This window comes from Anabrus simplex, chromosome 2 (genome assembly GCF_040414725.1).
Source record: "Anabrus simplex isolate iqAnaSimp1 chromosome 2, ASM4041472v1, whole genome shotgun sequence".
NCBI lineage: Eukaryota > Metazoa > Arthropoda > Insecta > Orthoptera > Tettigoniidae > Anabrus > Anabrus simplex.
Window position 1 is genome coordinate 930,835,860 of NC_090266.1, and position 11,281 is coordinate 930,847,140.

The window sequence follows — 11,281 nt, forward strand, 5'->3', positions numbered from 1 at the left end:
CTCATTCAGTCGATTTGAGAAACTTTAACATAAGCAGAATTTACATATTTTCTAAATTAAGCTCTCAAAGTAAACTGTTCATATGGCCCTGATCTGGCATCTCCATCTCTTCAAGGAATGCTGTTAAATTCTAACTCACTCTTAGATTTATTCAATATGTCTTTAACTCAAAGCAGAAATGTAAGTATAGTTATGTAATTAGTCTCAACCTGGGGATAAAACTGATTATAAATCAATACAAGCCTGTCACAAATATATCTGAAATACCACAACTATTTGAAGATATAACTGGAAAAAATTAAACCATCTTTTCAAGTAAATTATACTAGAAGATAATTGCCCATTTTGAAGAAGCAAATGCTGGGGCTGTATCTTAAGGTCCTGGTCACTTCCTTCCCACTCGTACTCCTTTCCTATACCATAGTCTTGACAAGACCTTTGTGGCTGTGGGACATAAAGCAAATTGTAAAATTTTTCATAAGAATTTATATTAAGATGCTGAATAGTTTTATGTAAAATTCTTCTTGGTTCATCAATGCAGACTGGTGGGTAGGGATTCTTTTCCACTCCCTTTCTTCAGTTAGTATAACTTGAACACAGGATTTTACATTCACATCGATTTGCTTAATGAACTGCAATACTCTCCTACCTTTCCCTCTTTCTCTCCACTTTCTGCCTCTAAAACATTAACGATGGTGTTGTGCCTGCACAAGTGTCTTATGAACCAATTCATTATTTTAATAGCTCCTTTCAAACTCTCATGTATCAGAGTAGGGAGGACATATTTGCAATACAACATTCAGGAAAATGGAATTCCACAGGGATCGGTTCTTAGCGTCACTTGGTTCGCGATTGCCATAAACTGTATTGCTGCTGCTGCTGGTTCAGCAGCAATAAGATTTTGCTCTGCATTATAGCTCACACAATATGGTAGTTGCAAAGACAATTACAGCAAGCTGTTAGGAGAGTGGAACAGTGAACTTAAGAACATGGCTTTCGGTTTTCAACTGTAGAGACCTCTGTACACTTTTGCCAAAAGTGCACTCTTCACTCTCATCCTGAGCTTCATTTAGGGAACTTCGCTCTTCCTGTAGTTGACACTTAACGATTTCTTGGGCTCCTTTTCGATAGCAAATTATCATGGGAGTCACGTGCGGCAGTTCAAAGTGCAATGCACTAAGTTGAATATTTTGAAGTTTCTTAGCAGCACTAATTGGAGGGCTGACCGCATGGTGCTCCTGCGATTTTTACAGGGCACATATTTTATCCAGGTTAGACTATGACAGTGCAGCATATGGATCAGCAAGGCAAAGCGTCCTTGCAAAACCGAATAGCATTCACCAAAGGGGTTAGGTTGGCAATGGGAGCTTTTCATACAAGCCCCATTGCTAGCCTGCTTGCTGAATCTGATGTGCTCGATCTACACCTGAGGTGCCAGCATATGCTTCTTTCCTATGCTGCAAATTTGCACAGATGCCACTTCACCCAAGCTATCCTTGCATATTCCACAATGGAAACCATCGGCTGTACACTGCTTATCCTTGAGCAACGCGGCTGGTTGGAATATGCTTTGATAGCAGTCACAAATTGTTTGGTGTACCTTTCAGTTCCCTGCCTTGATAAACAACCAAGTGGGATACCTCTGTGAATAAGACTACCTGAAATACTAGCCTGAAGGAAAACGCAGACCCTTTGATTCATTGGAGTCTCTTCCTGTCCGTTGTTGGCTGGTATCTAGGTTCAAAGTTTACAATGATGGTTAGAGGACAGAAACTAAAATGGGTTGTGTGTTCATTGTTGACCATAACAGGTTTCTTCCTTTACTACAGCTCTCTGCTATCTGTAAAGCTCCTGATTTATAAATTTCATTTTTGTTCTGTATTGATAGCCACCAAATGTCAAAAGTTCCACCTGACCAATACTTATCACATGTATAATAGGACCAGTTTCGACCTCTTACAAGGTCATCCTCAGCTGCATTAGAATCTTATGTTTGCATTTTTGTATTATGCCTCATTCTTGAAAGCCTTATGACATACTCTGAAATTTAACATTATGTTCTAATGTTACAACATAGCTAAAATTATAACATGTTAAATACTCTTACTTAATGACCCAATGTACACATATAATTATAATAAAATGAGTTTTTTCTTTTTCTAATGTGTAATGAGTATGTAGGAATAGTTTACCATAGGCGTTTGCCTATTCAGTTAAAATAAGCTCCGTTCTTATAAATGTTTAGTCGTGTATGAGGCGAGCTTTGTTGATACTTGTGAAGTGATTGTTATAGCAGTAAATTAGCAGTAACATTCGCTAACCAAATGGAATTATATGCTGATAGTTAAATAAAACAAATTATATATCTACATTAAAATATTAGCAAACATGATTAAACATGCTTGAATGCATTTTTTGAAAGTCTAAAACAGCTGATAACGATAAATCTTGCGTTGTTTTACAGTACGTATTACATTGAAATGTGAAATTTGTCCATTATACAAAGATATAAACACATTAAAATATTAAACATTGTAAGATATATTTCAGATGCAAATGTCTGTAGTCTAAATTAACAAGTGACAGCACATTCTTATGTTTTAAAAATACTGATGAACATGCAAGTTACAAGCCTGAATTTGTATAAGCTTAGCCGATACACTTTGTGTATAACTGAACCACTTTCTTTCTAATTTTGTTTTTGTAACTTTAACATAATCCTGGCTTGTTTGATGTGGCTGATGTTCTGGAAATTGTTCAATTTGAATGACAAAGTCGTTAATATTGGTGGCTCTTTTTTCTTTCTTATGATGTTGGTGTTGGTAAATATCTGTAAGTCGAAATGAATGGATTAGAAATTTTTGTTGAATTAAAGTTTGCATACTATTGTACGAGTTCTGTGATAATTTACTTACTGTTGTGGAGTGGTTGAGATGTATGCTGCTTGGCTGTCTGTTGAGTATTGTATCTCGTACTTCTGGTGTTGGTGTTGCCTGTTGTGAGGGGGGATGGAGGGGTGAGTGGGGGAAGCTTTGGCGTGTGTGTGGGCGGAGCCAGGTATGTCCGCTGTCTGCACTATAGCATGCGTATGACGTTGTTTGTTGACTAATCTGAGGTAATCATTCTTCATGATAGGGATAATCTTATTAAATAAAATATTAGTTTTCTCAGTTATTTCATTAATATTGTAATCGAGGTTTGTATATTGATCAAATGTTATATATTAATTTATATTAAGCAAAGGGCCTTTGGGATTTGTATTTAATATTTTCAAATCATTACCTATATCCGTACATTTATGCTTGTACTCGTGCATGTGCTGACCTATTGCAGAAAAATTAGGCTTGATGGCATTGAAGAATTATACATACTTATACATAACATTTGATGAATATACAAACCCCAATTACAATATTAATGCAATAACTGAGAAAACTAATATTTTATTTAATAAGATTATCCTTATCATAAAGAATGATTACCTCAGACTAGTCAACAAACGTCACATGCAAGCTATAGCGCAGACAGCGGACATACCTGGCACCGCCCACACACACGCCGAAGCTTCCCCCACTCACCCCTCCATCCCCCTCACAACAGGCAACACCAACACCAGAAGTACGAGATACAATACGCGACAGACAGCCAAGCAGCATACATCTCAACCACTCCACAACAGTAAGTAGATTATCACAGAACTCGTATAATAGTACGCAAACTTTAATTCAACAAATCTCTAATTCATTCATTTCGACTTGCAGATATTTACCAACACCAACATCATAAGAAAGGAAAGAGCCACCAATAATAACGACTTTGTCATTCAAATTGAACAATTTCCAGAACATCAGCCACGTCAAACAAGTCAGGATTGTTAGTCACAAAAACAAAATTAGAAAGATAAAGTGGTAGTTTTTTACACAAAGTGTATCGGCTAAGCTTAAACAAATTCAGGCTTGTAACTTGCATGTTCATCAGTCTGTTTTTAAAACATAAGAATGTACTGTCACTTGTTAATTTAGACTACAGACAGACATTTGTGTCTAAAACATATCTTACAATATTGAATATTTTAATGTGTTTATATGTTTGTATAATGGGCAAATTTCACATTATTTCAATGTAATACGTACTGCAAAACAACGCAAGATTTATTGTTATCAGCTGTTTAAGACTTACAAAAATGCATTCAAGCATGTTTAACCATGTTTGCTAATATTTTAATGTAGATATATGTGTTTTATTGAACTATCAGCTTATAATTCCATTTGGTTAGCGAATGTTACTAATTTACTGCTATAACATTAATCACTTCACAAGTATCAACAAAGCTCGCCTCATACATGACTAAACATTTATAAGAATGGAGCTTATTTTAACTGAATAGGCAAATGCCTATGGTAAACTATTCCTATATACTCATTACGCATTAGAAAAAGAAAAAAAACTCATTTTATTATAATTATGTGTACATTGGGTCATTATATTATGTAATAACAGTATTTAACATGTTATAATTTTAGCTATGTTGTAACGTTAGAACATAATGTTAAATTTCAGAGTATGTCATAAGGCTTTCAAGAATGAGGCATAATACAAAAATGCAAACATAAGATTCTAATGCAGCTGAGGATGACCTTGTAAGAGGTTGAAACTGGTCCTACTATACATGGGATATTCTATCATACATGTGATAATAAATAAGTATTGATCAGGTGGAACTTTTCTTTCTTTTGACATCTGTAAAGCTCTGCGGTACACGCTGTCCAATGAGCGCCAGCATTTTCTGCTGCGTAGACTCCTTGAACTCTCTACAATCTATTGAAACAAGTTTCCCTCGATACCCTCTGGTGCTGTGGTTCCATGACCTGCTGGCCGGGTGTTTGGATGCCGGCATCAGAATCTTGTTTATGTGGCTCCCAAGCCATGTGGGTATAGAGGGGCAACTAGTTACAGCTGCCAAGGAGGCTGTTGCATTGCGCTCGTTGCCTTACAAGGTTCCAGCAAGTGATATTAGCTCTCAGCTGAGACATTTGGTTATGTCCCATTGGGAGATGGAGTGGCAGGCCACTTCACTTCCAAATAAGGTGAGCAATAAAAGGTACAACAAAGGTATGGAGGACTTCCCTTCAGGCTTCTCAGAGGAAAGCAGCAGTGGTATTATATAGTCTTCAGATCTGCCATGGTATAGTAACACACTCCCATTAACTAAAAGGAAAACCCCCCTCCAGTGTGTACTTACGGCGATCTTAGCGGTACACATCCGTACGGAGTGCGATGACCTGGTCGATCTGCACTGTAGTCTATAAATCCAGAGTACCATCTCCCTCATCCTGTGAGATGACAAGCAGTAAGCAGACCTCATCTGTTTTATGAGGGTTAGTGGTTGTTTTAGGCATATAAACTTAAGTGTTTCATATTAGTCTTTGTATTATTGTTTACTAAGTTTTGTTTATTTGACTTTGTTTTAGTTTGTGTTTGTGTATTTTAATGTGTGTTTTGAAATAATAATTTGCATGATATTGCATTTTATGGTAATGTCTTGTCTGTTAGGTCATAAGCCCAGAGGCTGGTTGGATCCTCATATAGCACCACCAAAGGTTATGCGGTTATAAGGAAACTCAAAAAACCAATGGCAGCACCAAAATGAGGCGTACTAGGCAAGATGAGGAGCGAGGTAGTTTGCCATTGCTTTCCTCACTGGGTCAAAGTACTATTGCAGCATGACTTACCCTATGAGCAGCACCTTTCATAACACTCAGATGCACTAGTCGTGCTCTGACTGTCATTACTCAGCACTACCCACACCCCAGCAGCTTCCATATTGTCAGTCATGGATGTTGACTAGGACTTCGGTGGAAGCTACACTTTACTCTGGCCTGTGCCAAGAGATGGATGCAAAAGTACTGTATCCATCAAGAAATGACAGCAGGCAGAGGCAATGTCTTATTCTACCATAATCATTTTACTGAAAATAAGGCACTGTTAATTAGATCCACTGATTAAATTCACAATCGTTGTTCATCTTCACTTGTATTAAATTCTAGTCTGTGGACAAATTTTTAAAATTTTAATTGTCATTCTTCTCATAACATTAGTGGCCAATGACTTAAGATGTTAAGCCCCCTTTAAACAAGCATCATCACAACTGATAAGCACATCCCTGTTTGTCATTTTTTATGTTCTGGGTATTCTTTTGTTTCAACCACCAAAGCTGAAATACCCCTAATCTTTTAATTTCTTCCACTGGCCTACATTTCAAAGCCATAAAAAGTAGCACTCATATACCATAACTTCCCAGTAAATTTTACTTTAATTTCTTAGAAAAGGTCTTCACTGAACTCATGCTAGGGAAATAAGGGAGGGGATTGCTTGTTGCTTACAGAAGGTGCTAGTAAGTATCAATTTGTCTAACCTACTGAAATGTACATACAAACTGACCCTATACTATACTTCATTTAAAAAGAATATAATTTAATAAGACATAGAATTTGAAATTAATAAATGTTCTCTGCACTTCAGGTGATCGGATGAACATTTCGAAGTCCTGGAATAAACGTGTGATCAAGAGGAAATGTCACATTATTGCAGATTTCTTGGCTAGTCAGACTATAGTAGAAGAGTATTATCATCATTTGCCTTAAATGATCTCACTTGTTTAACATAATAGTACTGGCAGTGTGTTTTGAAAAAATATATACAAAAGGAATTTTTTTTTATTACAACCAATCATAAGTTATTCATAGTATGCAGTAGATTCTTCCATAACATGAGCCTACTTGGTGTGTTGTGAAATATACTAGTCTTGCATAAATATGTTCCATGTAATAATTTTATAATCTTTACTGTTGTTACATAGGCACTAACTGCAGAGCAGATATCTTCTCTATCTCCCATGGCAGCTGAAATGGTGGACAGTGAGAAAAAGGAGATGCTTTCTGTTGATCAGATGACAGCATTGAGAACTGTTCTGTTACAATCTCCAAAGAAGGAACTACGTGAGGGTTTACAAACATCTGAGGATAAGGATGGAGCTGCAGCTGCAACGGAGACCAACTTCTTTCTCCTTCTTTGCATGACAACTTTGATTGCATATTTGTTTTCTTCAGGAGTGCGCTTATAATTTGCTATGTCATATTCTAATGATTCCCATTTTCATTTGTTTAGTATGCTTTTGGTTTGAAGTTTGTCTACTTACATTCAAATCTAATTGTTGTTCATGGAAAGCAAATAATTGTACATATTTTGTATTAATAACAAATATGAAATATTATTTTATATTATATTTTTATATACCAGTATTGATAGTTTATTTTAAGTATTATAGACCTATTATACATTAGTCTTGTCTTCAGTAAAAGCTTTAATTCTGTTTAGTTCAGTGCCCATTTTGAAGTTTAACTTACTAAACTTGGCTTATGAATAGGATAAGTTTATTTAAATCTTTAGTTACATCACTTGTAGGAATTAAGATTTCTCAATAAAGTTAACTTTCTTTACTTCAACAGAATGGAACTTATTTTACCATTTTTTTTTAAAAAAAATCCTTAACTTTTAAGAATAATTATGGGGAGAAAATATGCTTAGCAGGTAACAAAATAGTTTGGAAAAGGGGATCATACAAGCCCATCATTCTAGTTAATGGAAAGGAAATGGGGGACATACTAAGTTAGGAATGATGTGCAGTAAGTAATGGAGAGGAATAAGAGTGCCAAATCTATGTAAATAAAAACATCTTGTCTGTACACTTGATATTTTTTTCATCATACTTCATACTCGTCTTGTATTAGGTATTAACAGAAGAAAGCAGAAAGTGGGAGCAGTTCAGTTCATGTTTAGGTGTAAATCATTGGGAAAATGGGGTAATAGAATTTTAAAAACTTGGTATGGAGGTTCAGGGATAGCTGTGGTATACACTGGGCAAGGAATTAATTCAGTGGCGTAGCAATATTAAGGGAAACTAAACAAGGAATGTCCCTTATGTTTGTTAAAATTAGCTGTATCAAAAACTTGAATATAATAAAAGTTGCAAAAACTATAATTTCTGACCTGTTTCATAAGATTTTTACTGTAAGAGGAATAAGAGACACTAAAAATCATATTTATTAAACTTTCAAATTTCTTGCAAAATATTAGTTCTATCTAAAAAATGTACACTACAGTGTTCAAAAATGCAGTTTTTAATTCTTGGTCTTACCGGGCGAGTTGGCCATGCGGTCAGGGGCGCGCAGCTGAGAGCTTGCATCCAGGAGATAGTGGGTTCGAATCCCACTGTCGGCAGCCCTGAAGATGGTTTCCCATGGTTTCCAGTTTTCACACCAGGCACTTTAATAACAGGGACATTTACAAATTTGCATTAAATACAATAGCAAGCATTGCTGATGTAGAAATATTGTTCGGTTGTCATATTGTGGAAAATTAACTTGAACAGTTCTTGTCAGGCAAACATAGTATTTGAAACTGCCATGTTTACGTTAGGGTATACTTCAAGAAGTTGATACATGCGTAGAACAACACTTACCATAGTTATTAGAGGAGAGACTGGAGTATTGCTAAAAGTAGTTAAAAGCGTGAAGCGAGATGTAGATTCTTCCATGCATGTGTTCAGTCGTCCTGATAAACTAAAATCAGTTCGTAGCTCTTGCAATTAAATTATCTGCTGTGAAACTAGTCAGGTTTTCTAAAAAGTAGGTGAATGTCTAACTGCTGACCATAGTCTCCCAGACTGAATTGTACCTCAATACTTACACTATCTAGAATAAAATTATCTTCCTGGCCTCTTACCCAATTTATTGGGGACTGCTCTTGATGGAATAATGCTTCAAAGTGCCTATGCAAAAAAAAAAAAAAAAAATCTTGACTGGTGACAGAAGTATCCTGCTCAGTTGTTTCATCATGCACCACTCTTTGCTGTTCTGTTAGAGATCAACCCTGTATGCTTGTATACCAGGTAAGGTTTTTGGAAAGTTTTCACAATACTGAAGCCTATTCCTCGTCTGAGTTACAATGTGATGGTGAAGGACACAATTTAACAATACTATAAGACTAGTTTTGGGGGACTGCAATTTTGCACTTCACAGTATGAAACCATTGCAGAATTTTAAACCCCAGACAGTAGCCAGCAGTAGTAGTCCAGTCTCAGATGTTCAGCTTTGCATAGTGTTTTAGCATTGTGCTGAAGTTCGTCATGGTCATCAGATATCACTTGCAACACACCCATGAACACCTTCCCAGTTTTTTTAAAGTGCCTGGTATGTCTGATATGTGTGGACTGGAGGGGCCTGGTGCAGGTCTTTCGAGTTGTCTCCCGTGGACGACTTGCACATATGGTTTTTGTTGTTGTTGTTATGAGGCAGGGAGTACGTGAAATGCAATGTTGCTACACAGCCTACTCCTGTCAAATAACAAGGGGGTTGTTCAATGCATCGAGTCTCCATTTGATGGATGAATTGCCATAGTCATACGCCCTCACTCATGAACAGTATGGAGAGGTTTAGAATTTAACCCAGGCTTCTAGCACGCAAATTAGTGATTAGAAATTGTATACCACCACCTCTCCTACCCTGTTAGCCAACATTCTGATAGTGTTCTCCACCAGCAGGACTAGAACCAGCTAAACATTGTATCAGACTACTGTATAAAGACTTGACCTAGTGATGGGCAACGCTCTCGCTCGAGACTCTCGAGACTGACGTCGCATATCTGGAGACTCTCGCGAGAATCTCGAGACCGATCCTCCTGTAGCGCAAGCTGTGCGGCGTACCAGTAACTACGACTGTAAACTTGATAGTGTATCATTGGCAGTTATTGCGTGAAATAACATTCTCATATGAAAACGTGTGAGCTAATACATTTTGTCAAAAGCCAGGAAAAGTACTGCATGTTTAACTATGAACCCCTTAATACCATTAACGAAAGTGAAAACAGAATGTCAGCATCTTAAACTGTTCACGACTTATTTGGGGTGGGCATCTTAGCTGAATGAAAATGAAAAACCTACAACCTGTTTTCCAGTCATTGACCGGGTCAGGAATGTAATGAATGAAGCATATATAGGCTATTAGTACGATGGGGTCGCCACTCCCAAAGTGATATATTAATGACTGATAGATGCTATGAAATAATGGAGAGTGTTGCTGGAATGAAAGATGACAGGGAAAACCGGAGTACCCGGAGAAAAACCTGTCCCGCCTCCGCTTTGTCCAGCACAAATCTCACATGGAGTGACCGGGATTTGAACCACGGTATCCAGCGGTGAGAGGCCGACGCGCTGCCGGCTGAGCCACGGAGGCTTCATCTTAGCTGAATAACAGTGCATAATTTGTGAATAACTGTAGATAGGATGTACACTACTTGGATTCGAACCTGAGACGGGGAAGATGTGCTTTGCTACCTATGCAACCCCCATTACAAATGAGTGGAACGTGTAATCTAAAATGCCCGACTTTGCTCCAATTCTTTCAGCAGAGGTGATGTCAACGCTCCCGAGACCGATTCTCGTGTGCTGCGAGCTGTGCGACGTCCCAGTAACTACGCGTGTAAGGTTGGTAGTTATCAGTTATCATATGGAAACGTGTGTGTGAGACGATAAATTTTGTCAAAAGCCTAGGAAAGCACTGCATGTTGAAGTATGAGCTCCTTAATACCTTTAACGAAAGTGAAGACAAAATGCCAGTATCTTAATCTGTTCACGAGTGTTGTCAGGTGGACTTCTTAACTGAATAACCCGTATAATTTGTTAATAACTGTTATTAGGTTGTAAACCTACCTGGATGCCTCACAATCGTTGTCGGCAGGGTAGCTTCTTGTGATTCAGACCGGGCCGGAGGTGTTCTGTGACGATTCCTCTTAACTGATATTATGCGTTTGTAAGTGTCCGGTCATCCCAGAAGTAGTTTACTTCTCTTGAATAAGAAACACGGCGGGATGTGCTATGTGACAACTCTTCAAAATAAGACATCCACGACTTGCGTTGCGTTTCGGACATCGTCTTCAATTTGTCGCGTACAACTAGACACAATTTCACATAGCACCGTCATATATCGAAGTACCTATTTATGACGCAAATACTCGACAACATCGTATGGAATTATTTCCTTCGCCGCCAAAATATCGGTAAGCACAAGCAGTAGTCATATATTATTGAATGTGGATTCTGGTAATGATGTACACCTACCTGTCGAAAGAATTGGAGCAAACTTAAGCATTTTAGATTACACATTCCACGCATGTGTAATGGTGGTTGCATATGCAGCAAGGCACATCTTGCCTCGTCTCGAGT

At 37.5% G+C, this 11,281-nt stretch overlaps 1 protein-coding gene across 2 annotated transcripts in view; it reads left to right on the top strand.

Moving 5' to 3' along the window:
- The window catches only part of LOC136863739 (uncharacterized), a 357,445-nt gene extending 349,513 nt beyond the window's left edge, over window positions 1–7,932 (top strand). For both annotated transcript variants that reach the window (XM_068226336.1, XM_068226337.1), the window contains one exon: window positions 6,860–7,932. In XM_068226336.1, the coding sequence (XP_068082437.1) occupies window positions 6,860–7,123 (264 nt within the window). In that variant the 3' untranslated portion in view covers window positions 7,124–7,932. The remainder of the gene's footprint in view (window positions 1–6,859) is intronic.
- Window positions 7,933–11,281: the final 3,349 nt, after the last annotated feature.